Source organism: Panthera uncia, chromosome F2 (assembly GCF_023721935.1).
Source record: "Panthera uncia isolate 11264 chromosome F2, Puncia_PCG_1.0, whole genome shotgun sequence".
Lineage (NCBI taxonomy): Eukaryota > Metazoa > Chordata > Mammalia > Carnivora > Felidae > Panthera > Panthera uncia.
Window position 1 is genome coordinate 66,330,114 of NC_064812.1, and position 21,752 is coordinate 66,351,865.

General features: G+C 39.0%; 1 protein-coding gene across 3 annotated transcripts in view; it reads left to right on the forward strand.

The window, feature by feature from the left end:
• PDE7A (phosphodiesterase 7A) overlaps nucleotides 1–12,685 on the forward strand; it is a 123,158-nt gene extending 110,473 nt beyond the window's left edge. For all 3 annotated transcript variants that reach the window (XM_049633333.1, XM_049633335.1, XM_049633334.1), the window contains exons 8-13: nucleotides 1,801–1,932; nucleotides 2,120–2,211; nucleotides 4,383–4,527; nucleotides 6,461–6,557; nucleotides 7,240–7,320; nucleotides 10,875–12,685. In XM_049633333.1, the coding sequence (XP_049489290.1) occupies nucleotides 1,801–1,932; nucleotides 2,120–2,211; nucleotides 4,383–4,527; nucleotides 6,461–6,557; nucleotides 7,240–7,320; nucleotides 10,875–11,083 (756 nt within the window). In that variant the 3' untranslated portion in view covers nucleotides 11,084–12,685. The remainder of the gene's footprint in view (nucleotides 1–1,800; nucleotides 1,933–2,119; nucleotides 2,212–4,382; nucleotides 4,528–6,460; nucleotides 6,558–7,239; nucleotides 7,321–10,874) is intronic.
• The last annotated feature ends 9,067 nt before the right edge of the window (nucleotides 12,686–21,752 follow it).

The following is a 21,752-nucleotide window of genomic DNA, read 5'->3' on the forward strand; positions in this document are numbered from 1 at the left end:
CGCATCAGGCTCTGTGCTGACCGCTCAGAGCCTGGAGCCTGTTTCAGATTCTGTGTCTCCCTCTCTCTCTGCCCCTCCCCTGTTCATGCTCTGTCTCTCTCTGTCTCAAAAATAAATAAACGTTAAAAAAAAAAAAAAAAAAAGAAATCTGCTTTCAGTTTTTATATATGATTTCTGTGTAAGAGCTAATTCCTGGACTCTTAAGTGCAAAAAGAAATACTCAAAGCCCCCCCAAATTGCTAGAAAGTTAGGGCAAAGTGCCTTCTTTCTGTACTTGACATCAGCCCTAACTTGAGTGTTTACTTTCTGTGTTTTCATAGCTGAGCTTACACAGATTATAATTGTGTTCGAGTTGAGCCTATTAGCACCTAATAGCAACAATAAAAACAGTGACGTTTTTTGTTGAACACAGGAAAACTCAGCATTACTAGTTTTTTATTTGGAAAAGGGTCCTGATGATAGCTTTGCAGACGTCTCCATCAAATGGTTTGCAGTTTCTTCTTCACGTACCTTGTTGTTACTGTCCGGCATTACCAGATACAGTTAAAGGAATGGAAATAACAGTAGCCTTGTTTTGTTTTGTTTTTTTAATTTTTTTTTTACATTTATTTATTTTTGAGAGAGAGAGCACGAGTGGGGAGAAGCAAAGAGAGGGAGACACAGAATCCGAAGCAACAGTTGCCTTGTTTTTAACCCACTTTAAAAATTGTCTTAATATCGTTGGCTTCTTTGTCTTTATTATAAAGGTAATCATTATTTTTTTTTTTTACTACTGACAGTTTGTTATTTATCATTGACCGTTTCAGTCAGGTAATTAACTTACCCCTTGTGATTATTTTATTGTATCAGCTAAGATCTGCAATGATTATTGAGAGTAACATTATAATTGCTCGCTTACACGATCACTTTTTCTGAGGTGACTATATTGTGAACGGTGTTCTGACTATATCCATCTGTTGGGAGAGGATTTTCATAATAAAGTGGATGTAGACTGCCCCAGGATTACTCAGCTTCCTTAAACATTAAAGACCTCAGAAGTAATGGTACAGTTTGGATTCTAATTTTTTTTTTAACGTTTATTTATTTTTGAGACAGAGAGAGACAGAGCATGAACGGGGGAGGGTCAGAGAGAGGGAGACACAGAATCTGAAACAGGCTCCAGGCTGAGCTGTCAGCACAGAGCCTGACGCGGGGCTCGAACTCACAGACTGCGAGATCATGACCTGAGCCAAAGTCGGCCGCTTAACTGACTGAGCCATCCAGGCGCCCCTACAGTTTGGATTCTTAATTGAAGTCTAGTAACCAATTTGTTGATGAATAAGCGCCTTCAGTCATAGGTCTTATGTAATTGTACACTTAAAGCTCTGATAATGTGAGCGTAGATCTCACATTAACTGTTCTTACTGCAATAAAAAAAAGTTGAAAGACCTCATAGGTCTTCTGTTGGTAGCAACTATGGTAATAAACATACAGAAACCTGTGTTTGTTTTAAACCCATTTCTCAAAAAAGATCATTTATACTTTGGCTGTCATTTTGAGTAAGTCTGTCTCAAATGAACACAGTGTAAGGACAAGGTCTGTAAACTCTGTGTGGACGGGAACACACATCATATTCTACCTCTCCCTCGTGTCGTGATGAGGACAGCACCTGGCAGGTGCTTGGTGCCCTTAATGAACAGTCTGAAAAACATGAAGGGGGAGGAGACGCGATACTACCATTTGAGGCAAATTCAAAACTACTGTAATGGTACAGAGTTTATTTCAGATATGTCTGTAATTAATTCTTTTGTCCCACTTCAGCTTGCCAGTTCTGTAACCCCTTGGGATGTCTTGCTGAGCTTAATTGCAGCTGCCACTCATGATCTGGATCATCCAGGTGTTAATCAACCTTTCCTTATTAAAACTAACCATTACTTGGCAACTTTATACAAGGTCAGTGCAATTTTATCATGAGATTTAATATTCTTGCATTCTGGAGAATGTTTTAATGGAGTCAAAGTAGTAAACAGATTGTCCATGAACATTAGAATTTTAGCCAGATTAATATTACCTACAGATAATTCTTTATGTTCAGAAAGAGACTCGCTATTAAATAACTCAGATATGCCCCTTTTTGTAGAATACCTCAGTACTGGAAAATCACCACTGGAGATCTGCAGTGGGATTATTGAGAGAATCTGGCTTATTCTCACATATGCCATCAGAAAGCAGGTAGGTTGGATTAAGACACATTTTTTTTTTTTTCAACGTTTTTTATTTATTTTTGGGACAGAGAGAGACAGAGCATGAACGGGGGAGGGGCAGAGAGAGAGGGAGACACAGAATCGGAAACAGGCCCCAGGCTCCGGGCCATCAGCCCAGAGCCTGACGCGGGGCTCGAACTCACGGACCGCGAGATCGTGACCTGGCTGAAGTCGGACGCTTAACCGACTGCGCCACCCAGGCGCCCCGGATTAAGACACATTTAATTTGTTATGAACAATGGAAATTAAGTTGGCAAAACAATTTCATAAAGGTTTCAAAATTATTCAGGTGTTCCCACAGTTTTCAGTTTTTGTTTAATGGCTGAACTATTTTATCTTAAAGGTTTATATCAAAATTCTAGTAATTTAAACCTGTTCTGCAGTGAAGACAGTAGTATTTTTTTAGTGATTTTTTTTTTATGGATCATTCCGTAGATTTGAGTATTATAAATTCACTCCAAATACACATTGCCTCAGTCATAGTTTACTATTTATGTAAATAGTGTTACATGTTTCCATTTTATGCTCATTTGAATAAAACCTTATGTTCTAGGTATAAAGAAATTAATTATTCTGTATCATAAATACCCTCATTAAAAGTTTCAGGAAATTTTCAAAATCTATAAGTAAAAAAAAATGCTTTATACCTCAATAGCATAGCCCTGGAGTCACTTCGGGAGCATAGGATAAAATAATGATGGAAAGAACAGGAAATACTGATTTTTTAAGAAAAGACCATTTAATGTTAAGCAGGCCATTTGAAAGCCTAATAAGCATCAGTGCAAATAAGCCCGATATGATGGTGATTAACAAAATCTCTTCTCACTGATCCACAAACAAAAGCTTTTAATAATGTCTCACTGAGAGAAGATGCTCTTAAGAAAACCATGTAAGTGGATATAAACCATCTAATTCTAGAAACAAGGTGAGGCATAAAAATAAGTTTGGGTACTAAAATTTAAGTTACTATTATTGTTCTTTCCTTTTTCCATTTCATAATTTAAAACAACTTTATTTTAAAAACTTAAGTATTTTGTGTAATGACCATAAGAAAAAAGCTGGACTTTATTTTTTATTTTTTAAATCTTTATTCATGGATACCATTTGGAGTTATGACAATACTTCTGGTAAGTAAAATTGTTTCTTGCTGTAGTACAAATAGAAAAATTGCTTAAACCATAGTTTTTGTATATATAAGTTATCTTTTTCTTGATTAAAGCAGATTAAAATGTTTGCTTTCTTCTTTTTGTCATGTTTTACATTTGATGATTAACCCTATCGATAAAAATTGACAATAAGGAATACTACCTAATAGCATTCTTTTATGTTTCCTTTATTTAGGATTTATTTCATTTAATATCCAATATTGTGAGCCTTTTAATCTGTTGACAGCTCTTTACTGATATTTATACAAAGATAATGTTCACTACAGCCCATTGAGGGGAAAAAAGGAAGGGTTTTTTTTGTTTTTTTTTAAGTTTATTTCTCTTATTATTTGACTTGAGACAGTCTTAATTATTTTTTTACTTGAGACAGTTTTAAAAATGATATGATGTATTTGCATTAACATGTTACCTTTTCCTTTCCAGAAAAGTTGGATATTCATGTAGATAATTGATTCTAGAATTTGACCTTGAAAATACAGTTACATCTAAACTTTATCAAATTGTTTGGTGGGGTTTTGTCAGCATATAATCATGCATCTTAGTCAAAATATCTACCAGACTTAGTTGTTGAATGGGCTGTTCTTTCTCCGTTTGAGCCAACCTTCTGACTTCCAGATATCAGACACCCAAGAAAGAAACCAAAGTTGTGTACCCTCAGCACATCCCAGCCAAAAATTTTATAAAATAACGTATCAGGCTCATATGGATTTGTTTTTAGACAACTAATTCCTCCTTGGCTGGCAAAATAAAGGCATTCTTTTGGGAATGTACACATATTTGTACTTTCCTACAAACTCCTTTGGTTTTAGTTTTGATGATTTTAGTAGGTTTTTAAAAATGTATTCTTTAAAATTCATTTTTTATGATAGGTTAAAAGTTGAATGGCAGAATATTAAGTTTAAGAAAAAAAAATCAAGAAGTAACTATTTAATTGAAAGTCTTGTATTTTCTTTTTATATTTCTCTAATTCCAGGCAACAAATGGAGACTCAGATAGGTGCTTTGATACTAGCCACAGACATCAGTCGCCAAAATGAGTATCTGTCATTGTTCCGGTCCCATTTGGACAGAGGTGATTTACGCCTTGAAGATGCCAGGCATAGGCATTTGGTTTTACAGGTAAAATGGGGTTGGGAAAGATTCTTTCTAGGGTAAATCACATGACTGTTAGAATAAAAATGAAGTAATCTAGTGTAGCTTTCAGAGTGGTTAAATTTTGAGGGAAAGCTGTGGGATTTCCTTCCATTAGTAAAATATCTTACAGAAGGTGAATCTTCTCCTTAGGAAAGCACCGTTGTTTTTGTAGTTTTCATACTCGTGATTTCTTTTTTTTTTTTTTTTTAACGTTTATTTATTTTTGAGACAGAGAGAGACAGAGCATGAACAGGGGAGGGACAGAGAGAGAGGGAGGCACAGAATCTGAAGCGGGCTCCAGGCTCTGAGCTGTCAGCACAGAGCCCGATGCGGGGCTCGAACTCACGGACCGCGAGATCGTGACCTGAGCCGAAGTCGGCCGCTTAACCAACTGAGCCACCCAGGCGCCCCCATACTCGTGATTTCTAACAAAAACCATTTTTGTGAGATTAGGGTACTGACCAACAAACAGTAATTTATTTTATTTTATTATTTTTTTATGAATTTTTTTCAAATTTTTACTCAAATTCTACTTAGTTAACATACAGTGCAGTATTGGTTTCAGGAGCAGAATTCAGTGACCTACATACAACACCCAGTATTCATCACAAGTGCCCACCTTAGTACCCATCACCCATCTAGCCCATCCCCCACCCACATCCCTCCATCAACCCTCACTTCTCCTTTGTTAAGAGTCTCTTATGGTGGGGCACCTGGGTGGCTCAGTCGGTTAAACTTCTGACTTTAGCTCAGGTCATGACCTTGCAGTTAGTTTGTGGGTTCGAGCCCCACATTGGGCTCTGTGCTGACAGCTCAGAGCCTAGAGCCTGCTTTAGATTCTGTGTCTCCCTCTCTCTCTGCCCCTCCCCCACTCATGCATGCTCACACTTGCTCTTTCTCAAAAAATGAATAAACATTAAAAACAAAATTTTAAGAGTCTCTTATGGTTTGTTTCACTCTCTTCTTCACCCCCTTCCAATATGTTCATCTCTTCCATTTCTTAAATCCCACATATGAGAGAAATCATATGGTATTTGTCTTTTTTCTGATTGACTTATTTTGCTTAGCATAATACACTCTAGCTCCATCCATGTCATTGCAAATCGCAAGGTTTCGTTCCTTTTGATGGCTGAGTAATATTCCAGTGTGTGTGTGTGTGTGTGTGTGTGTGTGTGTGTGTGTGTGTAGGCATATATATATATATATTCCATATCTTCTTTATCCATTATCAGTCAGTGGACACTGGTGGTTTCTCCATACTTTGGCTGTTATTGCTAATGAATGCTGCTATAAACATCAGGGTACCATGTACCCCTTCGAATCTGTATTTTTGTATCCTTTGGGTATACCTAGTAGTATAATTGCTGGATTGTAGGGTAGTCTGTTTTTAACTTTTTGGGGAGCCTCCATCCTATTATCCCGAGTGGCTGCACCAGTTTGCATTCCCACCAGCAGTACAAGAGGGTTCCTTTTCTCTACGTTGTCGCCAACATCTGTTGTTTTGTTGTGTTGTTAATTTTAGCCATTCTGACAGTTGTGAGGTGGTATCTCATCATGGTTTTGATTTGTATTTCCCTGAGATGAGTGATGTTGAGCATCTTTTAGCCAAGTGTTTTATTTTCACAAATTAGTTCTTGGATCTAAAAATGAGCGAGAATACAATGATTTATTTGTAGCTTTATGTTTAGTCCAGTCCTTATGCTTGGCTCTTGGGTATAAAGTGTCATTTAGCATTCCTGAAGACATGATTGATAGACATAATAGCATCATAGAATTAATATAAAAGACAGTGAATTTTCTGTTGCAGCATTTTTCTTCATTAAAGTGTCCTTTTTTCCCACTATTGGAGTATACTTAAGCTTAGTACAATTGAAATTTTAGTTTTTTCTTTAAAGAATTTTAATATTTTGCTTGCTAGATGGCTTTGAAATGTGCTGATATTTGTAACCCATGTCGGACCTGGGAATTAAGCAAGCAGTGGAGTGAAAAAGTAACAGAGGAATTCTTCCATCAAGGCAAGTTACAGTTTTGAGTGATAAGTAGTCTGTTCAATTCATTTTTTAGCATCATTTGAATAAACAAACCCAGACATTTACAGGAGTCAGGCAATAGATGCTTGTTGGTATTTTTAGTGACAACTCAGCGTAGATGTACATACAGGCAATAATGTACAAATTGAGCATATTTTGGGAATTACCAGTTCTCTTTGGAAATGATGAAATGTGAACATTTGCATTTATAAATAGACATAAGTCAGGTTAGAAATTTCGCTGTCCAGAAAGATTTCCCTAACCTTGTACCATCCTCATCCCTTTTGGAGGGTCCCATGGCCCTGTGAACATGCAAGTTGGTTTTAGTAATTTAAAAACAGGAACCAAGGATCTTCATTGCATGCACCTTCCTTTTAGAAATCTAAGTTTTAAATTAAAATGCTGACAGAATTATAGTCTTGGGGTAACACCTAGTAAAATTCTTCATCTCCTCCATTTAAAATAGGATATCAGCTTGGCAACCTTTTCTATGTGTGAATAACTTAAAAATTTTAAAAAGAACTAATTTAGAAGCCATCCTCTCTTGAGGATTAAGTATGTCATGCATTTTCTAAGGAATTTACAGGTAAGATGAAGACTTTAACTGTATACTTAAGCAATAGTTATGTTCCACATGAATCATTCTATCTTGTTTTTATCATTTTAGGAGATATAGAAAAGAAGTATCATTTGGGTGTGAGTCCACTTTGTGATCGTCAGACTGAATCTATTGCCAACATCCAGATTGGTAACTATACATACTTCTAGCTGGTTAGAAACATGCCGCCAATTTTAATTTTGCCAAGAAGAGATCTACATCTGAAATATAAATTATTAAAATTGTGCTCATTTCTATTTTTTAATTTAAGAAATTTTACCCATTTTTCCTTTTTGGGGCTCTATCTATAATTTACTCTCATTTAATCTTAGGTCATAAAAACCATGATATTTGCAAAGCAGGTAGCAGTAACTTTGTTTTAAAACTGACAGAATACGTGATTTGCTCATGTGGAAGCTTCTTTTGCATAATTCTGGGATTGCATTCTAAAATGAAAACAGTGACCACTGAGCACAATTATAATGTGAAGTCCATTTTCCACTGTGGCTTACTTTTCTCTGTCACCGCCTGTGGATTAATTCTTCAGCATCCTGTACAGGCCTCTTGTAAGCTTCCCTCGAATAGTCTCTTCGGTTCTCTCCCCGGCAACTTCCCCTCACATACCCGCAGCAACCTGGGACTCTGCAGTGTTCCCCAAATCCATGGCACCCCTTTACTCTTTCCCCCTCGCCACTCCTCCCCACCTGCCTGATGGACTCATTTTTCTTGAAGATCCACCTCCTCCAGATGCCACCTTCTGCTCTCTCCAGGCAGAGTCGGTCGTTCCTTTTCCAGGCCTCCAAAGCACTAGATATATGTCTCCCCTAGCTCCCAGGTCCTTCCTGCAGCGATGTATTCCTGAGGCTTTGCACTGCACCTAGAAGCAGGAGGCACTAGAGAACTATTAATTAAGTGAGACATAATTGTAACGGAAAGCACAGGGAAATTTGCTGATTAAAATAGGGGCAGCTTATTGTAAAAGAGCACAGGAGTGGGTGTTGGGGTTTTGAACGTAAAGTAGGAGGCCAGCGTGGGGATGGGTAAGTCAACAAGGTATTGCGGGATGAATGTGATTTTGGTAGCTGGTGTTGAGTAGGGCCTTTGAGGATTGGGTTGAACATAAAGAAATGGGTGCACAAACTTCAGAAAGATAAAGTTTCTAGAAATCCAGAAGACAGCACATGTCTGTGGCATAGTGCTTTGAAAAGAGGCTTGTAGGGGTCAGAAATTCAGAAATCTGATACTTACATAGTAATTGCAAGACATCGTCATGTGGAAGGCAGTGGGTAGTAACCGACTTGATGGCAGAGGAACAGGTAGGAAAGATAAAGAGCCAGGCCCAGAAGAGTGTGGCACAGACCTGCGGGAATGGCGGGGGCAGGGGAGGGTGGTGCTGGGGCTCAACCAGCCAGAAGCCTGGAGAATTTTGCAGAGGGGGAAGCTTTCTTTGGGGGGGATAAGAAGACACTTAAGAAGCAGATCTGGGGTACGCTGAGTCTCAAGTAGAAAAACCTTCAAATGCAAAAGAACAGGTGAAATATGGGCAAAGGGAATTAAATTGAAGATAGATGAATGAGTAGCAAAGTCATTGTAGCTACTTTTAAGTTCTTTTGCTGGAGTCAGTGACTCTCTAGATTAATTTGACAGTAGGTTTTTAAAAACTACAATTTCTAAAAATGAAAGGAAGCTAGATCCCTTAAATTCTTCACTTCAGTCTACAGATCTTGTCAGTGTCAGCACTTCTAGGTCAGGCTATCTAAGGGACAAGGATAAGGGAAATGATGGTAAGAGCTGACATCTGCCAACTCCTCACAACAACCCTAGGAGACGTGGACTTCTCGTAGCCTCCTTTTCAGATAGTTTGCCCAATTTATAGTTATAAATTACACAGAATAAATACTGTGCTAAACAGTGGTTATTCAGAGCCAGCATAGGGTCAGTAAGTAGATGTCATGTGTAATTAATACAGTTTCCTTCTTTGATAGAAATAATGGTTTTGTTAAACAAGAAAAGAACACATACTGGGGAAGTAAGGCATTTGACAAGGTGTCCTGTGGTATCTGTGGGGGTAAGAGAGAGGCACATGGGCTCGTACAACAAGTGGATTCACAAGCAGCTAATGAATAGAGCCCCGCCCTCCAGGAGGGTGCTGTGTGGCTGTCTCTGTCCATGACCCCAGCCCATCCATTTTTGTCGGGTGCTTAAGACCTAAAAGAATGAGGTTAACTTAGAGCCACAAGTAATACTAATTTGTTGGTTGTTAGAGGCAAGATCCAAAAGCTCTCAACCAGTTGGAATAATGGGTGAATCAAATAAGATGAAACTCATGTAAAAGCATGATAATAAGGTTCTGCATTTGGGTATAAAACTCTAGCGATTCACCACTTAACTGTGGCACCTGGAAGCGACAGGGCTCTGGGTGACTGGTTCAGCCTGACACTGTGGTGTGAGGATGGCTACCAAAAAGCTGCCGTGTTCTTTGACCGCAGAGGTGACATTTTCCTCTATTTGTTATGTCTTTCTCTTCACCAGAATGTAACTCCTTGAGGGCACATCTTGTCTGTCCATTCACTGCTATATTCCTGGCCACCCTAGAACAGTGCCTGGCATAGATAGCAGGTTCTCCGTTAATATGCGTGGAGGGAGTGAAAGGCCTTATTTCCAATATTAATTACTATTTCAGATACCACAATTTGTACACTTTTCTAATTAAAAGTAGTGGGTGCTGATTGCTTTAACTCCAGAATTTTTTGTTGCTTAAATGAAACCTGTGTGGCCTGTGGTCTACATGGTCTTTTGCTGAAATGAAAAAGTTTTTAGAGATGAAGAAAATTTTAAAACTGTTACATAGCAATGATAGAATTCGAATGTACATGCCCCTCCTCCTTAACAGATCAAAAGTTGAGGAAATAATGCTAAATGTTTCTCCAATATATGTGATTTGACTGACGAGGTATTTTCTAGGAGTATAAGATACACTGTAGTGTTAAATCAGGCATAATGTCCGCATGAGTGCTGTACAACCTAAAGGTACAGACAACCCAGAAATCACTCATTTTCCCTTTCTGACTACAAATTAAGAGAGATCAGTTATATGAGTTGTTTAAAAAGTAGGACCCTGGTACGCTTTTGGTGTTCATTTTAATAATTGCTGAAGCTAATACGCTCTGTTCTTTTTAGGCTCGTAATTTTTGTCATGAGTTTTGGTTCCGTAAATTCTGACTTAAATAAAGTGGCCAAGCGTAACCATGACCAGGTGTGAAGATGCCATCCCTGAGGGGGCGAAACCCAGCAGCACGTCACCAGCCCCACTTCAGCTCAGGCCTCATCACCCACAGGCTTGCAAGAGACCCCTCTTAGCCTCTAGCTGTCTCACTGCAACTGTCTGCCCTGCTTTCTGCAGAGTTGAGAGGACCGCTGAGTGTTTGCTCAGATAGGATGTGGTGGTGTAGCTGAAAGGAACCGTCAGAAAAGAGTTGATGTGTTTGTCAATTCATCTTGACTTAAAGTTCCATTGAGCTACTAAATAGATTCTTCAGAGAAGTTATGTACATTTACACACACACACACACACACACACACACACACACTGAAAACTCAGGTGATATTAGAATAGGACTTAAGAGAATAAACACTGGATAGATGTTCTGAAGACAAAGTTTCAGAATATATGTTAAGACCTTTTTTTCTCTTATTTTCTCCAGGTTTCATGACTTACCTCGTGGAGCCTTTATTCACAGAATGGGCCAGGTTTTCCAATACCAGGCTATCCCAGACAATGCTCGGACATATGGGGCTGAATAAAGCCAGTTGGAAGGGGTTGCAGAGAGAACAGTCCACCAGTGAGGACACTGATGCTGCGTTCGAGGAGTTGAACTCACAGCTATTACCTCAGGAAAATCGGTTATCATAGCCCCCAGAATCGTCGGAACAGACTGCCTCCTGCAGGTTTTTAGAAATGTGAAATGGGGTCTTGAGGTGAGAGGACTTTCTTGACTGCCAAGGTTTCCGAGGGAATGAGGCCAGCGTTATTTATTCCCAAGGTGTCCTCTACTGGATCATGCGACCCCACTTTTTAATTATAAGACCTGAACATACAGCAATATGCACTTGGCTTTCGTGTGAAACCTTGAATATGCAAAGCCCAGCAGGAGCGGATCCGAAAGGAGTAACGAAGGAAGTTTTGCAACGTGCCACCAGTTTTTCAAAGCATTTGCTCCTCGAACCGTGAAACTTGAACTGTAGCTTTCAGCAGAAATCTCTTGGAATTTAACCAGTCTGACGCAACGTTGTGTATCTGTACCTTCCACTAAGTTCTCTCTGAGAAAAAGGAAATGTGAAGTGCCCAGCCTCTGCTGCCTCCTGCAAGACTCGATGTTTACAAATCAACTCTGAAATATTGGTTCTAAATTGCCTTGGAGCATGATTGTGAAGGAACCACTAACAATTTTAAAGATCAAACTTAAACTGCAGCTCTTTCCCCCTGGTTTGCCTTTTTCTTCTTTGGATGCCACCAAAGCCTCCCTTTTGCTATAGTTTTATTTTGCGCACTGGAAACTGAGCATTTATCATAGAGTACCGCCAAGCTTTCCCTCCAGTGCTGTTTGGCAATGCAATTTTTTTTAACTGTTAGTTTCTGATTTGGGGCGGGAGGGGAAGAACACCAGTGTCCTAGCTGTATTATGATTCTGCAGTGAAGACATTGCATGTTGTTTTCACTACTGTACTCTTGACCTGCACATGCAAGAAACAGGTGGAATGTTTAAAACACCATAAACAGCTCAGGGTATTTGCCAATCTGAAATAAAGTGGGATGGGGAAGTGTGTCCTTCAGAGCAAGGGTACTAAAGTCCCTTTCGCTGCAGTGCGTGAGAGGTATGTTGTGTGTGGATGTGTGGACGTATGTTTGCGTGCATGTTTGTGCATGTGTGACTGTGCATGTGTTATATTTATCCATGTGGGAAAGGATTTGAAACGTAAGCTTTTATTTATTATCTTAGAATGTGACACGGTGCGCAGCCACACTGGGGGAGGGGAAGGTAGGCGAGCTGTAACAGACCGCTCCAGTTGCCTTAAACTATGCACAAAGCTAAGTGACCAAACTTCTTGTTTTGATTTGAAACAAGTGCATTGTTTTCTTGTCCCTCCCTTTGATGAAACGTTACCCTTTGATGGGCCTTTTGATGTGAACAGATGTTTTCTAGGACAAAATCTAAGGACTAATTTTAAACTTCAAACATTCCACTTTTGTAATTTGTTTTAAATTGTTTTATGTATAGTAAGCACAACTGTAATCTAGTTTTAAGAGAAACCGGTGCTTTCTTTTAGTTCAATTGTATTTCCCTTGTTACTGTAAAAGACTGTTTATTGATTATGTTTACAGTTCGTTGCAACAGCCATTTTCTTGGGAGAAAGCTTGAGTGTAAAGCCCTTTGTAAAAGGCTTTGCCATACTCATTTTAATATGTGCCTGTTGCTGTTAACTTTTGATGAATAAAAACCTATCTTTTCACATATTTATCTTTGATATTTACCTTATAACTCAATCTTTTGGAAATCTTAATACTAAATTACTAGGAAATCCAAGGTTTAGCTTCTTGGTTCTAGCATTCACTCATCAGGTATTTATTTAGGCAGATGCAGGTGCTGGCCAAGCCCTTGGGGTCATCTGTCATTATCTGCACCTCACGAGTGAGTGAGTGGCCCCACTGTTTGTGCTCAGAGTTCTGACTAATACATGGTACAAGTCAGCTTTGAGCCCAGGCCTCTGGACTCCACAGCCTTTTTTGTCCCCACAGTTGGGAATTGCGTAAGATATCAGCACTCTTACAATACCAAAGTACTAGCTGTAATTGCTTTTTTAAAGTAAAGTAATAAGAAATGGCCACGTAATTCTCCTTGGTTGGTATCAATGTAAGAAAGGCACCACTGGGCCTCTCCTGTGTCTTCTCAAGTCCAATTCATTAGGAAGGATATAGTACAAGTTTTAAAGTCAAACATACTGTCATTATTTGCACAGAAGAATGATGTCCAATAGAAATAAAATGTGAGCCACACGTAAGTGAATTTTCAATTTTCTACTAGCCACATCTAAAAAAGGGAAAAGAAACCAGTGGAATTAATTAACTTTTATTCCAATATATCCAAAATATTGTTTCAATATGTAGTCATTATCTTAGAGAACAATTATTGAGATGTTTTACATTCTTTCTTGGCCAGGGGGCGGGGAGGAGGGGGGGCGGATACCAAGTCTTTGAAATCTGGTGCGTATTTTACACTTACAGCACATCTCCGTTCAGACTAGCCACATTTCAAGTGCTCAATAATATCCACATGTGGCTGGTAGCTACCATATTGGACAGAGCGGGTACAGGAGTTTGATGGTATAGAGCGGACTGTCCCTGGGGAAGGTCAGTGACCACTTAAGGTGGCATCATCCTGGCAGATCTGATGCATCTAGTTGTCTGATTAGATCTTTACAGACCTAGTATGTCAGCACATGCAGAGCACAACGGTCTTAGAGGAAACTCACATTAACCAAGCTCACAGTAACTGATAGTTGTTAAAAATGTTAGTACTTTAATTTACAATGAGAAATGTAACTATCAATCATTCTCTCCCTTTAGGCAAATCTTCTGGGGAAGTCCATTTATGATCAGCCGGTTACTTGGTGAGCGTGGATTCTGAGCAAGGGAAGCAAGTTGCCTCATGCATCCATCTCCCTATGGGGACTCACCTGCTGATTTTCATGTTTGTGGACCAGGGTACGCTCTTCCCCCGGATGATTGTAGAGATTCTCTGCCAGTAGTTGCCTCTCCACATCAGCTTCTGATGGGCACATCCAGTAAATCTGTCAGTACCTTCAGCCTTTGTCTCAGTTGAACCTGCCTGGGTTCCATCTGCCGGTGTACGATTGCTTACTTCTGCTCTGATCCATTTCTTATTGTTTGATAGTCAAAGGATTATCTTATTTCCTTTCTTGGGGGAGACACCTCAATGTTGCTCCCATTTCCTGCCTACACGTAGAATAAACCCACTGACAGATTATGTTTTGTTATATATATGTGGAAGTCACCATCTATAGCCCTGCTCCTTAAATATAACCTATATTCCTTGAACATTGGTTTTCTAGAAAACTTTGAGGAAACAGTTCAGAAATTTAGAAGATTACATTTCAAATAAGTAAATGTTATGGAACAGAAAAATTCACATGAACTTTTAAAACAGGAGACTTCAAAGAATTGTTGAGCATGTCGCAGCCCTGTGGGGCTCTACCCAACAACACTTCAGTAGTAGGGGGGCATCTCCTCTGCTCTGGAGGTAAAGGTCCTTGGAGAGAAAACTTTGGCAAGCCGTAGCTTAATGAAAAACCAATCTGGTACCTGGTCAATATTTCTATTCTGTAAATGTGATGGTTTATAATGATCCTCTTTGTATAAAAGAAGCAAATATTTTATGTCCTTTGCAAACCTGGAAAATATATTTGTACCTGAGGTACAGGTTAGAGGTGCTAGTAATTCTTTGAAGATTCCTATAACAGTTTCTTTTCCAAAATGCTTTCTTGGCTCTTAAAACTTTGAGTTTTCTTAAAACTCTAACTTTCACATCAGGGGTTTACAGTGTTTTCATGTGTACTTTTTTTAATGTATAAATATTTTGTTTAAATCCTCTCCTGATCAGTGTCTCCTGCTTGAGAAAATAAACAGTGACCGACAGCTACTATGCATTCACTAATGTTTTTAAATAAATGTGCATACTACTCACCATGGCATCAGCACACATCTGAAACATACAGTTGTACAGTTATGTGCAAGACTTAGTCTGAGCCATTCCTTGCTCGCTACGGATCTGCAGACAACCTGTGTCTTTGGAAGGCCCCCAAGGATCCATGGTCTTTTCCTCGGAGGTGAGCTGACAGGGGGCGCACAGCAGGTCTCCTCCAACTTCTAGGCTCTTGTGCTTATTAGCACAGGGCTAGCTTCAATTGGGCCATCGATGTTTGAACAAACTAATTCGGTATTAATGTGTTTTCTCTTTAGCCATCAATCTATAACATTGAGAAATGATATTGAAACTAATCTGTCTGTGCTGAATCATGTGGTCAGCAATATCTGGGTTCCTGTTGTGTGCAGAGTACTGCACTGGATATAATAAAGGTATTAAAAATTACAAAACCCTCGTCTCTGTTCTCAAAATGTTTGAGTGACAAAATGATGTGTGAAAAGTGTTCTGTTATATGGCAGGTTTCTTTATTTTATGAAATGAGTGCACAATGTTGGGGTGTGGGTTCAGAGAATGGTTTAGTTTGGTCGATGAAAATGACACCATTTCTAGTAATTCTTGAGTTTTTTGGTTTTTTTTTTTTTGTTAATATCCATGACTGGTAAAACCATCTAGCTTTCAAATTTGATTCTAAAGTATAGTCTCCACATCCTCACCAACACTTGTTATTTTTCCTTTTTGATAATAGTCAATCTGATAGGTATGAAGTGATATTGTGGTTTCAGTTTGCATTTCCCTGATGATGGATGAGGCTAAGCATCTTTTCATGTGCCTGTTGGCCATCTGTCTGTCTTCTTTGGAAAAATACCTACTCAAGTCCCCTGCCCATTTTTTTAAAATCAGGTTGGTTGTTTTCTTGATACTAAGTTATGTGAGTTTGTTATATATTTTGGATATTAACCCCTTATCGTGTATGATTTGCAAATACTGGCTCCCACTCAGGAGGTTGCCTTTTAGTTTTGTTGATGGGTTTCCTTTGCTGTGCAAAACTTTTTAGTTTGATATGATCCCACTTGTTATTTTAGTTTTTATTGCCCTTGCCTGAGGAAACTGGTCCAAAAACATATTTTAAGACCACTGCCTAGGGTTTCTTCTAGAAGGTTATGGTTTTAGGTCTTATATTCAAGTCTTAATCCATTTTGAATGTATTTCTGTATATGGTATAAAATAGTCCAGTTTCCCAACACCATTTATTGAGATATTGTGCATCCTTGGCTCCTTTATTGTAGATTAACTGACCCTATATGCCTGGATCTATTTTGGGACTCTTTATTCTGTCCCATTAATCTATGTCTGTTTTCATGCCAGTATTATACTGTTTTAATTACTAGATTTTGTAATAAGGTTTGAAATCAGCGTGATGCCTCCAGCTTTCTTGTTCTTTCTCAGGATTGCTTTGGCTATTGAAGGGTCTTTGGTGGTTCCACACAAATCTTAGGATTATTTGTTCTAGTTCTCTGAAAAATGTTGGTATTTTGATAGAGATTGCTGTGGATCTGTAGATTGTTTTGGGTAGTATGGACATTTTAACAATATTAATTCTTATAATCCATAGGCATTGGTATGTGTCATCTTCAGTTTCTTTCAACAGTGTCTTTTAGTTGTCATAGTATAGGATTTTCACCTCTTTAAATATTCCTAGGTATTTTCTTTGTGATGCAATTACAGACGGTATTATTTTCTTAATTTTTTTTTTCTGATAGCTCTTTCTTAGTGTATAGAACTGCAACTGATTTCTGCATGTTAATTTTCTATACTGCTTCTTGACTGAATTCATTTATAGTTATGATAAATGAATCTTGGTGGAGTCTTCAAGATTTTTTTTATGTATACTATGTCAACTGCAAATAGTGACTTTTGCTGCTACTTTTCCCATTTGGATGTCTTTTCTTCTTCTTTCATGATAGCTAGAATTCCCAATACTCTGTTGAATAAAAGTTGCAAGAGTGGGCATCCCTGTCTTGTTCCGATCTTAGAGGAAAACTTTCAGGTTTGTCATACGTGGCCTTTATTATGTTTAGATATGTTCCTTCTACGCCCACTTTGTTGAGTTATCGAATTTTGTCAAATGATTTTTCTGCATCTGTTGAGATAATCATACAATTTTTATCTTTTTTTTCTTAATGTTTATTTTTGAGAGAGAGTTCAAGCATGGGAGGGGCTGAGAGGGGGACAGAACATCCGAAGCAGGCTCTACACTGACAGCAGCAAGCCCTATGTGGGGCTCGAACTCAGGAACCGCGAGATCATGACCTCAGCCGAAGTCAGATGCTCAACTGACTTGAGCCACCCCCAGGGCCCCCTATGCTCCTTTAGTGAATGTGGTGTATCACCTTGATTGATTTGCAAATGTTGAACCATCCCTGAAAGAAATCCCATTTGATTGTGGTGTATGATCTTTTAATATACTAAATTCTGTTTGCTAATACTTGGTTGAGGATTTTTGCATCTCTGTGTATTGAGGATATTGGCCTGTAATTTTCTTTTCTTGTGGTTCATCTGCTTTTATCAGGGTAATGCTGGCCTCTGATTTTTATTATTTCCTTCCTTCTACTAACTTTAGATATGAAGTTAGGTTGTTTACTTGAGATTTTTCTGGTTTCTTGAGGTAGGCCTGTATTGCTGTGAACTTCCTTCATAGGACTTTTTGCTGTATTACATGGCTTTTGGAAAGTTGTTTTGGTTTTCACTGACCTCAAGGTGTTTATTTCCTCTTTGATTTCTTCACTGACTTCTTAATAACATGTTTTTTTAGTCTCCATGTGTTTGCGTTTTCTTCTTGTAGTTGATTTCTAGTTTTATACTGTTGTAATCAGGAAAGTGATGCCTGGTATGATTTCAGTCTTCTTGAATTTATTGAGAGTTGTTTTGTGGCCTAACATGATCTGTCCTGGAGAATGTCCTGTGTACACTTGAAAAGAATCTGTATTCTTTATTTTGGGGGATGGAGTATTCTGTATATATCTATCATGAAGTCCATCTGGTCTAATGTGTCTTTTAAAGCCAATGTTTTCTTATTTTTTTGGATGATCTATCCATTGATGTGAGGTATTGATGTCCCCCACTATTAAAGTATTACAGTCGGTTTCTCTCTTTATGTCATTGTCTGTTAATACTTTGCTTTATATATTTACATGCTCCTATGTTGACTGCGTAGATATCTACCAATGTTATATCCTCTTCTTGGATCAACGCTTTATCATTAAGTAATGCCCTTTTGTTACATTTTTGTCTGTTTTGTGTGATACGTATATTGTTACACCAGCTTTCTGTTTCTCTTTCTATGGAATAACTTTTTTCATCCCTTCACTTCCAGAAGATATGGGTCTTTAGATCTGAAATAAGTCTCTTGTAGGCAGCATATAGATAGATAGATCTTTCTAAAATTCATTCAGCCACCGCCTGTGTCTTTTGATTAAAGTATTTGGTTCATTTACATTTTTTCCAATAACATAAAATATTTGCTACATTCTTTGCTAACAGTGGGTCAAATGAACAAACTGATCACAAGTGAACTTCATTTTAGTGAAAATCTAATGCAGTCAGTGGGGGCTGACATTGTTTTGGAAAATACCATGCATGTGCTTGGTGGATTGAGCATCTCTATGTTTCTCATCTTTAAAACTACTTCCTAACAGAATTTAGCGATTCTGGGATGCAACTTCTGGTAGCCAAAGAAATTAACATTCTAACTCACCTGTTTTAGGTTTTAAGTTCATTTGCATTTAAAGTGATTATTGATGAGTACTTATTGCCATTTTGTTCATTGTTTTCTGTTTTTGTAGTAGTTCTCTGTTCCTTTCTTCTCTTGGTCTCTTCCCTTTTGGTTTGATGGTTTTCTGTTATGTTTGAGTTCCTTTATTTTTTGTGTATCTATTGTAGGTTTTTGGTTTCTGGTTACCAGGAGGTTCATATATATTGACCTATATACATACTAGTCTATTTTAAGCTGGTAATTGCTTAAGTTGAAACAAATCTTAAAAGCACTAATTTTTTTTAATGTTTTTATTTTTGAGAGAGAGACAGAGTGTGGATGGGGGTGGGGGAGGGGCAGAGGAGGAGACAGAATCTGAAGCAGGCTCCAGGCTCTGAGCTGTTAGCACAGAGCCTGATGCAGGGCTCAAACTTACCAACTGTGAGATCGTGACCTGAGCCAAAGTCAGACACTTAACCGAGCCACCCAGGCACCCCAAAAGCACTAATTTTTATTCCCTACCCCCCACATCTTCTGTTTTTGACCTCAACTGACATTTTTGTGTATCCCTTACAATACTATTTATTGTAGTTCTAATTAATCTCACTAGTTTTGTCTTCAGTCTTCATACTAATTTTTTAAGTGCTTAATTGCCTTTACCAGTGACATTTTTTTCCTTTCACATATTTTTTATTTCCAGTTATGGACTTTTCTGCTTAACAAAGACCCTTTAACATTTCTTGTAAGGCTGGTTTAGTGGTGATGAACGTCTTGCTTTTACTTGTCTGGGAAACTCTTATCTTTCCTTTAATTCTGAATGTTACCCTTGCAGGGTAAAGTATTCTGGTTATGTTTTCCCCTCTCAGGATTTTATTTTAAATTTTTTGTGTTTGTTCATTTTTGAGAGAGTAGGAGCAGGGGAAGGGCAGAGAGAGACAGACACACAGAATCTGAAGCTCCAGGCTCTGAGCTGTCAGCAGAGAGTCTGACAAGGGGCTTGAACCCGTGAACTGTGAGATCATGACCTGAGCTTAAGTTGGCTGCTTAAGCGACTGAGCCACCCAGGCACCCCTCCCCTTTTAGCATTTTAAGTATTACCTTGCCACTCCTTTCTTGCCAGCCAAATTTCTGCTGGAATATCAACTGATAGTCTTATGGGGGTTTCCCTTGTTTATGGCTCTGTTTTGCTGCCTGCAAGATTTTTCTATCTTTACCTTTTTCTATTTTAATTATAATACATTGTGGTGTGGCTCTCATTGCACACTTTTTCCTGGGTGTCTGCTTTCTTACCCAGATTAGGAAAGTTTTCAGGTATTATTTCTTCAAATAAGTTTTCTCCCCTTCTATGTTCTTCTGGGACTCCTATCATGTGCATGTTAGTATGTTTGTTGTCCCAGTAGTTTCTTAACCTATCCCCACTTTTTAAATTCCTTTTTTGCCGTTTGGCTTGGATTCTTTGTTGTACCCTTCCAGATCTCTATCCATTCTTTTGCATCCTCTAATCTGTTGTTAGTTCCTCCTAGTGGATTTTTCATTTGTTACATTCTTCAGCTGACCAGTTCTTGTTTAATATTTTCTCTTTGCTGAAGTTCTCCACTCTTCTCTCAAGTCTGATGAGCATATTTATCATTATTTTGAACTCTTTTACAGGTAGATTGCTTATCTCCATTTTGTTTTGCCTATTTCTATAAATTGGGCAGAACAGCTTCCTCTCCCAGCCTTGAAGGAATGAGTGGCCCCGTGTAGGAATGCCCGCGTAGACCGCACATGCTTGACAACTTTGGATGGTAAGCCGGAAAGGGAGCAGGCATAGGCCAGGGGTAGCCTGTGCACACTATGCCAGGGTCACCTTTGGGGCGGGGGATGGGGGGAATGGCTCAAGCTCATGGGGGCCTGAGGCTCACTGAGGTGGTCCTAGCAGGCTGGCTAGAGTGCCTGGACCCTGCTCCAGTCTGCACTGTCAAGATGGAGGGGGAACATAAACAGTGGTAATCACCAGTGCTTCCAACCTGAGTCCCAGCAGTTGCCTCACCATTTGTCTGACACTTTGGGGTTAAATGGTAAATGGAGTAAACGGGTCTCCTTCACTCATAGGCTAGTTGCCCTTTAAACCACTGTTTTGTTTTGTTTTTTTTTTTGCTGTGCCCCAGGGCATGCAAGTCTGTACACAGTCCCCTCCATGAAATCTTTCCCTGTGTAGTCTGTTGTACTGGGGGTGGGGTTCCTGTCATTACTGTGTTGGGTCTCTCTCCCACCTGTCTCTGCGGTCCTGCTGTCCTCCGTGTACAGAAGCTGTTCAATCAGCCCTCGGTTCTTCAAGAGGAATCGCTTTATATGTAGATTCTAGTTCCGCGAGCTCCCTACACCGCCATCCTGGACTACCTCCCAAAAATTTAAACTTGTATTTGCCAGATTCTATCCCCCAAGAAGAAAACTTTTAATTTTGGGGAAGTGGTCTCCTCGGGTTGTCGTCTTCACCAATGAGACACAGACTCGGGAATTTAATACATCAAGACGACAGGCTTCTTGTACACAAGGGCTTGTGACTGGAGACACAACAGGAACTACAGTTTTCCTGCTCTACCCCAAGCCTGTGCAAGTAGGTATACAGGAGGACATCCAGCAGAAGTCAGTCTGCTGGAAACTACAGTGACCTCACGTAAAATGATGTGAGTAGTAACGTACTTGGCTCTCTACCACTCACAGGATGTATTCAGAAATCATTATTTCATTTAATCCTCAGCAATTTTTGGAGCGGAGCATCATTCCCGTTTTAAAAACAGAGGTATGATTTGTGTAACTCCCAAGTCCAGTGCTGACTCCTATTCACTATGTGTGTGTAGCGAGTGCCTGGACCACTCAAATCATAGGAGACGAAACATACCGGTTACTTCACCTTCTTCGCCTCAGCTATAAAATATGAAATTTATTTTTATCATCTTTCACTTCAGGTACTGTGTTGAGTGGGAGAAACTGAATGAGACCGGTGGTGAATAAGTGGCAATAGATTTCCACGCTAAGAATGCAGAAAACAAAGTATTCTAAAGAAGCTACATGTACAATATTAGAGAATTTTATCCACTAAAATAATATACGAGAGCTTATGG